This window comes from Eschrichtius robustus, chromosome 17, assembly GCF_028021215.1.
Source record: "Eschrichtius robustus isolate mEscRob2 chromosome 17, mEscRob2.pri, whole genome shotgun sequence".
Taxonomy (NCBI): domain Eukaryota; kingdom Metazoa; phylum Chordata; class Mammalia; order Artiodactyla; family Eschrichtiidae; genus Eschrichtius; species Eschrichtius robustus.
In genome coordinates this window covers 15,113,954-15,129,127 of record NC_090840.1, presented here as the reverse complement: position 1 = coordinate 15,129,127, position 15,174 = coordinate 15,113,954, and the positions used below count along the sequence as shown (strand labels likewise).

General features: G+C 42.8%; 1 protein-coding gene across 5 annotated transcripts in view; it reads right to left on the bottom strand.

The window, feature by feature from the left end:
• Positions 1-15,174, bottom strand: part of SULF1 (sulfatase 1) — a 160,926-nt gene that overhangs the window by 11,630 nt on the left and 134,122 nt on the right. For all 5 annotated transcript variants that reach the window (XM_068525459.1, XM_068525458.1, XM_068525456.1 and 2 more), the window contains 8 exons: positions 9,570-9,786; positions 7,062-7,314; positions 5,469-5,565; positions 4,949-5,043; positions 4,570-4,635; positions 3,435-3,607; positions 1,650-1,792; positions 1,432-1,555 (listed from right to left, as the gene is read on the bottom strand). In XM_068525459.1, coding sequence (XP_068381560.1) covers positions 1,432-1,555; positions 1,650-1,792; positions 3,435-3,607; positions 4,570-4,635; positions 4,949-5,043; positions 5,469-5,565; positions 7,062-7,314; positions 9,570-9,786 — 1,168 coding nt within the window. The remainder of the gene's footprint in view (positions 1-1,431; positions 1,556-1,649; positions 1,793-3,434; positions 3,608-4,569; positions 4,636-4,948; positions 5,044-5,468; positions 5,566-7,061; positions 7,315-9,569; positions 9,787-15,174) is intronic.

Below are 15,174 nucleotides of genomic sequence, written 5' to 3'. Positions count from 1 at the left end.
TAACGGTAACAAGAGGCTCCGCCTGGCGTGTCGTTCACCATTTAGAGACTCTATCAGGTTTCATTAAGTGGAGCTGCTATGTCATCACCACTAGGAGGTGCTATGTTCTTCAGGGGAGAAATATCCGGGTGTAATATTTCAAGTGCCTCTAATACTTGTTTCAATTTCCAGGCCTTAGGGGGCTTTTTTGGGGAGTAAAATTTGAGGAAAAGGTCAACAGATAAGCAGGATATCTGGAAAGATTTAAGCTGAGTGGAGTCAGTGACCAAAAGACCTGGCTGGACTCTTCTGGCTGGCAATGAATTCCGCTATGGTTTTAACTGAGGGGTGGTGACTGACAGCTGTGATGGCACCGCCCACAGGATTTAGAATTTCCTCTGGGATTCGCAGCTTGAATGCCGTGAGGACCCTATAATGGTGGAAATGACAGGTGACGATGCTGATCATTTCAGCATGCGCCACTGCCCCCGCCCCCGAGTCCCCCATCAAGGCTCATGGCCTGGGGAGCTGCCTACTTTTATTGCTGGTTCTGCAGGGGACCCACAGAGACACAGGCCCTTAAGGGCGCTGAGAAAACTCAGCTGCCCAACAGAGGGTTTTTGCAAATTGTTCCCACTGTCTTTGGGTCTAGCTCTTCACCCTTTTGGGGTTGGCATGCTGTGCCCTTGGCCAGCCTCAGCTCTTTCTCCTTCCTTCTATGGACAGCTGATATTTACATTTCCACAGGAATTATGAGAAAATAAGTATTCTAATTAACCAGGAAAGAGCTGGGACAGACACTGAAAAGAACTGCATCTCCATGAGCCAAAGGAGAAATGAGTTTAACATTGCAGACCAGGGAGGGAACATCTGGCTGATTCCATACAGGCCCTCTTATACTTTCAGATCTCAAGACAACGTTGTGCCCAAACATCTCTAGTTTCAGATGGGAAACACTTGCAGAAGAAATCTAATTCAATGTGTCGTGGGCAGGGATCCAACTGGGGGAGTTCCAAACTCTGAGAGGCAGAAATAGGGCACTGTGTGTTTCCATCCCAATTCTCTTAAAAAAAAATAGGATATCCTGGTTGACCTAGAGTATATCTTATGACTGTTGACATCAATAACAAATAAACCCCCGATGCTTTCATCCCATTTTCCAGTGGATGCTTCCATCAGGAATTGAGGTTTACTAAGAGAAGGGATCTTTGGGCGAGATGGAATGAAACACTCACCAAATCTTTGGGGGTATTAAATTTTTCATTAGTGCACCCAGAGCTAAATTAGGGAACAAAATATGTTTGGAATTGCCTGGAAAGTTTCCCCTGTAAGGATCCCAAACTAGACGTTTCTATGTCTTCTATCCCCAACTATATGTTTCAAAGGCAGAAAACTTGACAACAGAAAGAATTTTCCAGGTACTATGGGACAAAAAAAATTTTTTTTCCTTACCAACTTCTAGGCCCTTAGGTCTTGGGTTGCACTGCTTATACCCTTGACAGCTCCTGAGTTCCATCAGCTGCATGTGTAGCTGATTCAAAACGCCCCGTTCTATTGTGTGCACGGTATTTGTGAGCTGCGGATGAAGCGGCCAGGACAGTATTTTTAAGCTCACGTTCTGCTTATTCCATTTTCAATAAGCTTCATAAAATGAAAACATATTGACTTACCTGATAAGGATCAGTATTCATATCAAAAAACTCCAAAAAGCCAGTGGCGAACTCACAGAAAAGAAAATTATGCGTCTCATTAACTGTCCGCAAACACCAGTAGGTGTTGTTGTTAGAACTCGTGCAAGCACAGAAAGAGCCCACTGTTGGCAAGAAAGAAAAACAAAACAAAAAGAATGAGAAAACCCAGGAGCCTCGCCATTCCAGCATTTCCTTATCTTTACATTTTAAAGTTCACATTTTCCTTCTTGCAAATACTGTGTGTGTAGACGTTAAAAACAACTACATTTCTCCCCCTCTCTATACAAATTTGCTGTGAGATTAGGTGAAGATGCAAAAAAACAGTGGCAACCTAGGAGGGTGATTATAGGCTGAAGGTGAAGGTGAAGTTTCAGGCTCCTTCATTTGTTGTCCCCTTAGCTCTGTGGGGCACTGTCTCCAAAACAGGGTGACTGAGTGGAGAACGGGAAGGAAAGTATCGGAACTCCTATTTATGGTTGTTTTAATTTTTTTTTAAAAGGGAAAAAATGGTTACTTAATAAAAAGATGGACCCAGTGCCTTAGCTTGCTCTGAATGTCAGATGGTCATGTGTCACAAATGGTGCCTGGAAAGAGAGGGGATTCTGCAGTGTGGATGGGTTTGGAGGAGGCTTGAGCGCAGCTCAGTGGATTTAAGGGTGTCGAAATTTGTGATCTTGGAGACTCTCTACAACACCTGAACATGAGATGGACCGTTACCATGAACATCTTTTGTACCATGCAGAGGTTCGCTGGTTAACTTGTAGAAAGTACGTGAAAGAGCGGTCATATGAAAGCTTCTGCTACTCCCTCTGCCTGGGGTGCTGTACCCCCTACCCCTGGTTCACATGATTCCTTCTCTCCACGTCTTAGGTTTCAGCTTCAATATCACCTCTTCAGAAAGGCCCTTTATCCCTACCCTCTCTAAAAGGGTCCCTTTTAAAAACTTTGATCACTGTTTCCTTCACAGCATTATTACAACTTGTAATTATTTTATTGATTTCATTTACTTTCTTTCTTTACCCCCTTTCGGAATATAAGTGTCTTGAGGGCAGAGAAGGAGGTGTGTCTCGCTCATCGTGTGTCTCCCGTGCTCGGCCCAGAGCCTGATGGAGAGCAGATCTCCAGCAAGCTCTGTGACCCTCAGATCCCCACATTCAAAGTTAAAGCTAGGCCTTTAAAAGTTCACTCAGCCTCGAGTGTGTAAACATTATGTAAACATAAATGCAAACACAGACCCTGAAATCAAGATGCACCAAAACAGAAAGGAAAGCAAAAATGATCACAAATAGGTCTTAGGTCTCCCCAAGAATGGTCTCTGGTTTCCTGGGAGTCTCCAAATCCCAGTTTGAGAAACGCTGACCTGGACTTCAAGTGCAAGTCTCCATGCACTCGAAACAAAGCAGAAATGAAATATATTTGGGACAAAATTGTTCATCCATTTATTTAGTTACTTAGTGACAAAGCAGTCTTGCTGGGCCAGAAGTCTGTCAGGGGCTGGGTACTCCGTGAAATATCATCACGAGAAAAACCCACGGAGAGCTGGGCATTTTCAAACAAAACGTCAAAATAAAAATTTCTATAGAAAAAAGTAATTTTGGGCAAAATGATTCTAGTTGTCAGTATAGACAATGATATGATGCTTTAATCTAGGGTCTTTCTAGATTCCTGGTTTCGAGCTGCTGAATTCCCAGTCTAAGTAACTGTGCACGAGCTGCTGGCTGTCAGGCTGGTGGCGGGAGGTGGCACTTAGATGGGGCGACTCACGGTTCCAGAACGGCGCCGTCTGCCAGTGATTGTTGTCATGCGTGAAGCAGGTGAGGCCAGGAAGGCTGCACTCTTCACCCTTCCGCTGCCGCTTCTTCTCCTTCCTCTCTTTCTTCCTCCTGCGGTTCTCCTTGAAAAGCTGCAGTTTGCTGTCTACTTCTTGAGCGGCTTCTCTATTCCAATAGAAGGGACTTTTTAATGATCAGAAAGCACTTTCTCAAGTAAAAATAGGATCGTTGCTATGAATCGCACACACAGATTTAGGCACAAGATAGTAGACACACAATAACAGATGGCCTTACTTTTTCAGAGGGCCTCGAAACACAAAATATAAGCAGCAATATTGGAGACAAACTCATGGAGTGACAACGCTCTTAGAATTTTACTGAGTCTTAACAGGATTGACATTTTCTTCCTTATTGACATGCAAACATTGATGGAAATAAATGTCAATGTGAACGAGTAGATCCTGTTGGCCATGCCCTTTGGGCAAGTGGCTTAACTTCCTGGTGGCCCAGTATCTATCAGCCATGAAGTCAATGATTGGTCGGATTAGATGACTTGAATTAGGTTTCTAAAATTCTCTGGACAAATCCTACAAAATAGGCTTAGAAAGAATTAAAAAAAAATTTTTTTTTATTATCTTGATCTTTCCATGAAGGGCTCAAATTTTGTTGAGGCTCAAATATTAAATTCCCTTTACACACAAATTTTACGATTATTTTAAAAAGATGTCTTTTTCTTCCAGCTTATAGAATTCAACACAGTTGCACGCTGCTCTGCAGAACACACAGACCTAATTCAGCAAGTCCACAGAAAGCAGTGCATGGAGTACAATCTAGATACCAGCCGATACACCAGCAGAGAGCACACACGCAATTAGAGCAGAACTTCAAATGATACCCCCTCCCGGGATTCCAAAAATATCGACTGCCATGGTCCCTTGGCAAGACGTGGGCTTGTTTTCCACTTCTTGAGCTAATGCCCTCCCAGTTGCATCTACTTTTCTTAAGCAGCACCACTTGGAACACAGGAGTCCCAGCAGCCTTGCAGGAAGGTCCTGCAAAAAGTCCTTCACAAAAAAAAAAAAAAAAAAGTCCTTCACTCCCAGCAAATGTGGCCAACAGTTACTTACTTGAATGGGTGAAGGTGGCTCTTTAATTTCTCTTGCTTTTTCACACCTTTCTCTTTGTTGTAATAGCTGCAGGCAAGAAGGTTGAAAAGTGAGTCTTCATCGTCGTGCATTTGATCAAACAGTTGATTTATAAAATGGAAGCAAAATACAAGGTAGGCAGTTATTTTGTTGTATGTAACAATCTTAAGTTAACGGGACTTCTTTTTTTAAGCTTCTGCTTAGGTTTACGACATGTTTAATTTGACATAAATGGTTTAGATCATCACAATATATGATATCAATTTAGTAAGCTCTCTATTGGTAAAAGAGAGAAACAAGCCTAACGTGCATCACTGCAGCTTGTGTGCAAATGAGACCACGGATGGACACACACACACACCTCTGTTTATTGCAGCCACACTCCTCAGGTTTCCTTCTCTTTAGATGTCCTCTCACTTCTCTTAAATTCTTAATTTTGTCTTGCAAAGCCTCAATCTGGAAAACACGCATGTCAACAGTGGCATTTTAAGATCAAAATTTTCTACACAAAGCATCTTTCTTTCCACCCTATTTTCCGTGTTCCACAATGACAGCTATTCATCTGAGATGATAATTAATTTGGAAACAAGCTGGGCCTAGAACATGTCTACCTCTATATTCCAACCGATGTGTTATAATAAACATTAACAGCTGGCGCTTTTATAATTGGATCATTTTGCTCACAGAGACTTCAAGAGGTCATGCTTTTTTCACCTTCTATTTTGTTTTCAGTCAGGACTATCACAGTGTCACTGGAGAAGCAGAAGCAGCTTGTTCTTCTATTCTTTGCATAATTATAAAAAAGATGAGTGCACACGGCAGGGCTGGCAAGTGGGGTGGGATTTTGGAATATACCTTCCAATTACATGGCCATGGCTCACCTCTTTATCAATGTATGCCTTGTGGTCCTTCCAGGCTCTGGCTGATTGATAAAGTTCTCTCTCACAATGGATTGTATCATTTGGAAGAATAAAGCATCTGCAAAAACCAAGCAAACAACATTAGAAATAGGTTTCTATGCTAATATTAAAAAGCATTAAAAATAGCCAAGGGAACTTCATTATCCTCTATACCAGAGGTCCCCAGCCCCCAGGCCATGGACCAGTAGTGATCCGCTGCCTGTTAGGAGCTGAGTGGCACAGCAGGAGGTGCGCGGGGGCAAGCGAGTGAAGCTTCATCTGTCGCTCCCCATCTCTTCCCATCGCTCGCATTACCGCCTAGACCATCCCCTGCTCCCTCCCCGCCCATGTAGAAAAATTGTCTTCCATGAAACCGGTTCCTGGTGCCAAAAAGGTTGGGGACCGCTGCTCTAACTGCTTAATTTGGATGCAAGCAGTTACCCGGAGCTGAGCTACAGACAAGGATAAGTGGGAATGTTCCCTGGCTACTGGTGAGGACAGAGGATGGTATCAGAGAGATGTCATCACGAAGATCAAGGCAACATTCAATATTCACGTCCCCGTGAACAAATATCACCCCCCCGCAAACTCCACTTTCGAAAGCCCCACCAAATACTGTAGGAAAAAAAATGAAGTTCTCACAGTTGTAACGGAAATGGTTGATTTGAAGAAATACAGAGTTAGAAGGTGGTTATTCATCCCACTCATTTTGTCACAAAGAGCCTGCCTGAGGTGTCCCATTAAGTTTGAAACAAAGAAGCAGCCCCAGGGATGGACAGCAGGTGGGATGGGGGAGCAAATCAACACTGAATGAGAAACAAACCCGGGTGTAAATCTTTTAGCATCTAACCATAACCGCTGCAGGCACCAGGAGACCCGTCCCAAAGATAAAAATCCTGGCAGGGCTCACAGCACCCCACCTCCCTAAAGTGATGAAATGCAAGAGAAAACAAAGATCTCGCTAAAAAATTCAGAAAGAAAAGATTTCTCTATCAAGGGAGCACACATATTTTGGAAGGAACTGAAGAACCAGGGTAGTCGGTTAAAGCCGAGGGGAATCACCTCCCTCCCCATCTCCGTGACTCTCTGGGATCTGGAGAGGTCAGGTGTTTCTGCATCTCATATCCATCCTCAACCCACGCCATCTTTCTGGACGCTTCTCCGGGACCCAGAGTCCTCCCTTGGGCTGTGTTTCATTTCTGAGAGCCTCACACGGTAACTGCTCTGAGCCGCAGTGCCCACGCGGCGAGAGCCTTTCCAGCCCTGGTAACGGCTTCCATGTGTTTTCTAGACTCCACAAAGGCAACTGCTTCAGGGCAGAAACTCCACTCCTGCTGAGTCAAGGTGTGACAGCATCACTCTGGCTAAATGCCCAGCTGATCAGCCTTCATGTGAAACTGACCCAAAGCAAACGTCCAAATCTATGACTGCTTGGACTCCTTGTTGCTTCTTTAACCCCCAGGTATGTATCACATCGGCCAGCTCTAGGAACACCGCTTTTTGGAAAGGGGCAAAATCGTATGATATGGAGGGATGACTCTGAACTCAACCCCCGTGAACACAAAGCCTTCCTACTTGTGCGTCACTCGGACAGTGGCAGGCAGGCCCACGGCATTGCCGCTGTCGGCCAGCATCGTGTCCCCATCACCGCCGCTGCTGGCCTGGCGGCCTCTGGGCCCCTGGCGACCTTCATCATGACGCTTGGCAATGTTTCGCGGTCGCAGGACTTGCAGTTCTTCTTCTTCCAGGTTTATGTCATATATTTCGCCTTCAAATTCGACTGACAAGGAGCGTGTCTGCCGGGTATGGACAAATCTGGGCTTGTACTCTGGAAATAAGGGCAGACAGGTTAACACGGATGGCCAGGTGTAGTTTAGGAGGGAAGAAAATGATCGCCAGGCTTGGTGAGCATTTTGGGAAGGGGCAAGCAGCACACACTGCGTTGCTGAGGGGCACATCATGGTGCAGTGGCCGGCCCATGGGAATTCACACTGGGAGAGGCAGGCTATGGTCCAGGCTTTGCAAGTGAAGAGCAGTGTGCTGGATGGTGTGTTTCTCTGGGTCTCAGGCCTTTCATCCCTCAAGTGAGGGGGTAGATCTAGGTGATCTCTAAGACCCTTTCCCCTTAGGGTAGGCTGTGAACTTCTACATCAAGTTTTCAAAGTGAACCACAAGGCAGTTTGGATAAAACTGTTAGTAACAGTAATGACTATAATTAGTTTTTAACAATAAAACTATTAATAATAGTAATGACTATAATGAGCTTTTGCTGTGTATTATTCCCGTCGTCCTTATCTCTAATGCGCAATCATGAAAGACAGGAATTATGACAATAAATCCTCACATTAAAAAATCTATCAGATTGTCAAAACAGGCTCATGAGTTCGTTATCGTCTTTATATTATGATGAGAAAACTGAAGCTTTGAATGTTACATACTTTTGCCAGGTGATGCAGCCAATAGTTGTGGGATCTCAGACTACAACCTATCAGATTCTAAAGATTACAGTCTTCCCACGACACTGGGCTGTTTTTTCAAAAAGGTGAATGCTCCAGACACCTTCTATTTGCACAAACAATAGAAGATTGCTCTAAGAAAAATTAAATTTTGCAAATGCTTTCATCAGCCAACTGACTAAACGCCTGGCAGATGGACAGTAATGCCAGGGGGAGGTGAGTGGGCTTTCTGGTCAAGGCTCACTGTGGGCTAGATAAGAGCTTTTACATGCACACACTGGTCCCCGCTGGTCAGATGCACTCAGGCTCTGCGGGGGGTCGGGGGGGGCACTCAGTGGCCTTACGTGTCCAGCCTGCTGCTAAAGTAGGAAGAAAGGGAGCACATTGGCTGCGAGATCAGAATCATGTCGCTCTCTGCAGGGTGCTGCTCTCAAAGGAAACGCCCCTGTGCCCTGGATCACTGCGAGTGCTCACGAATTCCATCACTAAGCAAAAGGGGAGCATCCACTCCCGTTCTCGAATACACAGCACTCCACGTGGCTTGAAAAAGTGGCCCCAGACTTCTTGAGCTGGTGCTCCACACGGAAAAATCAGTGTGTTTTATGGTCAGTGCCAGGGGAGCGACAACTGAACTTCTTGAGAGAAAAGAGGCTTCCCCCACGTCCAGGCTGGACACTGGAGACGGCTTCTGTTAAGGGAGAGGTTCAGGGGTCCTGTCCCTTGCCGTTTTCCCATTTGAAATCTTTGTGTGAATTATTAAACCTGGCATTTTCTCTCAGGAGGAAAGAAAATCTCCAAAGTCAATGATTTTCAGCCTCTGGGGTTATATATTCCTTTAATATTTTGTTAAAAGTTACGGACATCCAGAAACGTGCGTATATACACGTAGAATATACTTAAAATTTTGGATAAAATGCTAGAGGCTCACGATCCTATAAAGTTCATCTGTGAAGGCCAGGGTAATAAAGCCTGTTCTAAGAACTTCCATTGCACTCTAGTGAATGATTTGATTTCCTGGTTTGGGGCATAGAATTTAATTTAATGTATCCTGCTTTCCAAAACCAGTTCAGAAAGGCGTTATCATAGAAATAAGTCACTTTTCACATTAAGCCACTAGATGGCACTAGACTCTCACTCTTTTACGGAAGGTGCTGCTTCATGGGAATCTGATAGTTGCCTGATAAGAGTTTTTATAAAGAAACTGCTAGGCAGTGCTTCTCATGCTGAATTCGACTAGTTGGACCCTGCCAGTCAATAAGAGGAATTAGAAACATATATTATCCTAAAACAGATATGCCGTTTAAAAAAGCATTTATGCTTCTCCTTTTAGTTAAATGCACAAGCACTGAAACCTTGGATTCTTCTTTTCTTTCTTCTTAAGTGTGCATATGTTTTGTGTCTGCTGCTTTTACTGAATATATTTTCATCCTAAGCTTACTACTCACAAAGCAAACTTTCAAATGACCTCAGCTTTCATATTGTAAACAGAACTATTATTTGCTTTTAGCCCCAAACCTGTGCGTTGATAATATCTAACATGTAGACGGATCAAGACGTTTTTGTCTCCCTAACATCCATTCCCAAAGGCCTTGGCCTGCCGCTGAGAGGGTCACAGAGAATGGCTTACTCGGGGTCCCCTGGTTCCTTAGGTACTGCCTCTGACTCTTTCTCTGGCTTCTGCTGGCCCGATAACCGGCATCTCCACAATTGCACTCTTTGTCCTTGTCGTGGAAGCTGCGAGAGAAGAGGGGCCTCGTGCTGTGCCGGACAGCAAGCAGGTCACCAGACCCCTTGCACTTGTGAATCCGAAGCTTGCCAGACGCGTCCTCAACACACCGCCACTTCTGCAAAAGCCAACGTGAGAGCAAGTTACCCATCCCGAGTCAGGTGTTCCTGATTAAGGACTGCTGCTTTTGTTTTTAGAACCCTGGCGACACCATTAAAAAGAGCCAAGGACAAAAGGCCAGCTTCTAAGTGACCCTGGAATACGTTGACTCCTGTTCTCTTAGGTATTTCCTTCACTGCAGGCAAATACAGATGACCACAAAATCATGGGAAATCAGAGCTACCTCAATGACACCAGAGCCAAAAATTGATATATAAATCCTCAGCATCCAGACTAAACAGAGTCTTGAATGAAACACGTAAAAGCCCTTACTTAACTCACCAAGCCACAGAGCACAGCTGTCAGCGCTGTTTTCACCAGACCCTTCTTTTTCTGGAAAAACAAACGTGGCCGCTTTGTTCTCTGTCCTTGAATTTTCTAATGCGAGCCCGGGAAGAGTGGCACATGAGGAAGACAGAGATGAGTTTAATCTGAGTCCATCACGGGGCAAGGCAAAGTTCACACAGCCCAGACATTAGCAGATGTGCCAGGCTTTCTCTGTGCTTTTTCTTATCCTTCTACAAACAGCGCGCAGCCAGCAGAACAAGATGCTCCCTAAAGAGGAAGGTTCACCTCCTCGGAGACACGCATGAGGAGCTGGGCCTGGGTTTTCTAGTTCGAGCTTTCTCTCAAGACAGCCACAGAGCTTGCAGGCTAAATTCCGGATGAGTATGCCCCAGGATCGGGTCTCAGTGGCCCCCACCCTGCTTCGTGAGTATCAAACCTGGCTGCAATAACAGCGCTTTCTTTGTCTGGGGGTTATTTCATGTGATCCTCTATAACTGACTCAAAGATCTAATCACCTTCCTTTTACTTTTCATTTTCCCCTTTCTCCCTCCCTAAAATGTTAATCTGGCAAACAGGAAGAACAATGACTTTTATTTTAAGTTGATCGTGTTTGTTACAACATGCTACAGTGTAGTATTATCAAACTTGTGTCTTTTTTTTTTTTCCCTTCCATGTATGAGTGTCACCTGTGTACAATTTTTATTGATACTTCTTTTCTTTAAACAGACACATTTCTAAACTGTGGCCAAAGCAATAATACTTGTAAAATTATGCGTTTGTTGTGCCAGTTATGTATTTTCAAATATATATTAAAGTAAATGAAAAATTATTGGGTTGGCCAAGAAGTTCGGGTTTTTCTGTAACATCTTATGGAAAAACCCGAACGGACTTTTTGGCCACCTCAATGTCAGATAAAAGATGTTCTTTCAGGCACCGTGTAAAATGATCGCATATATCCCTTTGTTGTACCTGTATCATTGGGGAACATCTTGTCCTAATGCAAGGTAAAGTTTGGCCAAGGGTCCCAGATGGCTTGGTTAGCAGAAAAATGACACTTGTGTACAAAATAGTATAGAGCCCTTCACAATGGACCACGATGCTTATCAGTTTGTTTTCTCTTAACAGAGTCATATGCCTTCAGTGGGTGTTGAATTATCACAGCCGCCTTTGTGCTTCTACCACAGAGTTCCCAAATCCCCAGTATACAGAACTTGTACTATAATTTCACTTTAACCTCTATACACTCTTCGTGCTATTGAATTAAATTACTTCAAGATACACCAGGTTACAACCTTCTTTAGTGGCTTGGCCAGAATGTCTTGAATGTTCACATCTCCATCCAGAGAAGGAGGAGCTCAAAAGAGAAGGCCACTGACTACCTATCTACAAAGCCATGAAAAGAAAAGAAGATAAGAGTAATCTAAGGACTAACTAAATTAGAGATGATTTAACTAAAAAAAAAAAAAAAAAAAAAAAAAGGACCCAAAAACGTGAATTCAAATCGATAAGGCATGCGGGAGTTACATCTGATCAGTGGTTCTCACACTTGATTGGACACTGGGATTTTTCCAAAGCTCCCCTGGTGATTCTAATGTGCAGCTGGGTTAAGAACCATTGCTTTAGATTCACAGCTGGTTACCGGACTTCTTTGCAGCTGGATCCCACAAGGAGGGCAGAAGGGATATATTTAGGTCTAAGGAGCTCAGATGGATGAGTTTTTGAGAGGGATGTGTATTTTTGAGTGTGACTGTGAAAAGAAATGTGTCTAGAAAAGTACTGTTGTAACCAGGTCAGAAAATGACTCCAGTTGAACAGATGGACACTTTCAGCCTACACTGACAGGACAATGTGCTTTGTTTAAGAGTAACCAGTTCTCCTCACTCTCTCTCCTAACCCTAACCCTAACTGTAACAGTTAGTTGACAAGTGACAGGCTTAGTCTTCATACACTCTTAGCTGAAAACTGCATGTAGCTGGTTCCATGCAGTTTTTTAACACGGAGACCAGTGATTTCCAGGCCTGGGTTCACAGCACTCCTAGATATGTCCAATTAGCTTGAGGAGGTACCAGGAAATTCTCAAAAAAGTTCTCTGAGACTCACGTACAACTCCATTAAGAAATAATTAAATGTCATTTAGAATTCTTGCTTGTGAAAAGTGTCGCTAAAATAAATAACATTTCATAGCTCCAAAAAGTTTGGGAATCAGTGGTGCTTGAGTATCTATATCTATATCTGTCTTAAATCCAAATGGTTTAAGACATATCCATCCTCCTGAAATGCTACCTCAAGCATTCAAAAACCAAGAGTTGACTACGTAATGTCTGTAGTAGCAAAAGAAGACATCGGTGGATGTACAATTCACAGCCAAGCAGAAGCTTAAGAAATGCTCTATTTTCTATTAGACAAAAAAATGTGGTTAACTTTATTCTTGAAAAATGATGGTCTTATGTCTTCTTATGTCCCAATTGATATCAACTTTAGTACACATACTAATTTTTAAAGCACCCAACTACACTGAAAAACCTTCCTTAGTTTTATAACCACAATGCATTAAAATTTTTCTTTTTTCTTTTTTTTTTTTTGCCCTGTAAGAGCCGAAGGGACAAGTAGATTCCTGTAGAACACAAAAATATAGGGAAAATTTTTAGTGACTTAGCCTATTTGGATTACAACCTGCATTTCCCATTAGCCAAATTCCTTGTTGATTTCCTATGGGACAGAGATGAAGAGAAAGTGTGTTTCTTTCCTGAAGAGTTGAATTTAACCACATGTAAGGTCTGGCGTGGTCCTTGGCATGGATGATGTATCATACAAACTCAAATAGACATACATACATGCATGCACATGTACACACACGCACACACACATACACCCACAAACACCGCATACACACATATACCCGCACACATTCTTGTATAAAACAGGAGCCACTGACAAAAAAGCCAATTATTTTCTGTACCTTGGACTCTCTGAACAAGTCATAGACCCTATTAGATAGAGTAATTATCTGGAGGCTTTGAAAACCTCAGCAGCAAGCATACTAGGAATTTTAATGAAATGTAATTACCACACACTGGCCACAGTCATCTCAGTGTCCGATATCATGACAGTTTTTACGGCTGAGCAATCAAACCTGGAAATAGTGGCAACTAAACGGTCATCTTACTTAGAGAGTTTATAGAGGGAGACGGAGAAAGAGAACTTTAAAAAAAATTGCTCTGAAACACGCTGCAAGCCATTTACAGGCTCCAAATAATGAGATGACTTTGCATTGCAGAAGAGTTGCCAGAGTCAGATGAGAGCCTGAGCTCAGGCGAGGCTAATGCGACGTGGAATCAGCCTCAGAAATGAGCTTCGTTAAGTCAGCGTCCTCCCGAAATACAGACGGCACACTGCCTCGCTTTCATCTCTGTTTTTGGACTTTATCGGTAAATCAGTTAATGGTCAGATCCAGTTTTGTCCATCTTCTCCAACCACTCACTCCTGCAAATTCCTTTTCTGATTTCTGGGACACCACTTCAGTCCTCCTCCTGCATCTCTGACGTATGAGTCTGTGCTGATAATTTAGCGCACATTTATTCCGCAAATATTTCTGTACATCTACTATGGGCGAGGCGCTCGATAAAACTATTTCAATAATTCCAAAGTTATTATTATTTCATTTTAGCCTTTCCAACTACACTGAAACTTGGGATGAAGGGCAAGGACCAAGTCTCTTACTCCTGAATCATTCCCTGAAGTTAGCTCAGCATTGAATCACTCCATTTAATAATTATGTCTTAGTGTTTTTGATGGATTATATGTAACTTAAGGTAAATCACACCTGATGAAGAAGAGAAGGTTGGCTATTTTGGTTCAAGGAATCATGTGTGCAGCTCTTTGGGTGGAATCCAACCTAATGAGAAATGTCACATTATCATCACCTATTAAACTCTTACTCGATATAAGGTACTGATGTAGAGTGTTTTATGTAGAGATTTATTCATTTAATGTTCACAATAACCTAAAGTGCTACCATAATTCATTTATTGGAGTAGGGTTTTGTAGTAGTGAATATCACCTATATTCTGCCTGGGACTTGGGAGTGGCATTTCATACCCGTATTGATGTGGCTTAGAGGGAAAGTCTGGACTTACAAGCCAGAAAAGCCTGGATTTGAATATCAGCTTTATCACATTGCTATGGGGCCTGGGGCAACTCAGCTACACAATCTTAAGTTTCTGCAGGGTCATGAGCACTAGAGATAACACATAGGAAGAACCTAGCACATGGCAGGCACTCAACAAAGATAGCTGCTATTATTTTTAGTCTTATTATTGTTACACACAGTTTATTATTGAAAGAATTTGATCTAATGTAAACTTGATGAGAGGTAGCCATTTTTAATGGAGTTAAGTATTGGGTTAGGGATCTGAAGACCTCGATTTTAATTTTCCTTTGCTGCTAGCTCTATGGCCTTGAGCAAACTGCAGAATCTCTTTGTTCTTCCAGATTCCACATCTGGTAAAATAATACTTGCTCCTCCTGGCTTTAAGGATATGTCATGAGAATAAATGGCTGAGTGTTTTCGGAGTTCTGAGGAAAAGATGCGCTACATGAATCCAGAGCAGAACTATTATAACTGACCTTTAAAAAGGCTATCCAGTCCTTGGGCAAGTTACTGTTCCCTGGTTGTAAACTGTCTTAAATATAGTAATTAGTATTTAGTGGGGAGACTGCGAGCTTTGAATCACACAGATCTTGGTTTGAATGCAGATTTGTCACCCTCCTAACTGTGCGGCTTTGGTCAAGTTACTTTCCTGTCTGAAACTCATATTTACAACGGGCATAATATCTATTTTTTAGAAGAGTTTTCAGGTGTAAAACGTTCCATGTAAAATGCTCAGCATAGTATGAGATGGTGATAGAACTTTGGTTACTTCCCTTTCCTAAAGTGACCACTAGAGGATCACTATAGTTTCTGTGTTTTGAACTGTATATATTTCTCAGATTGATTAAGAATGTTCTGTATTCTTATTTAGACCTACTTATACCCATTTTCATGAGGAAGAAAAAAACT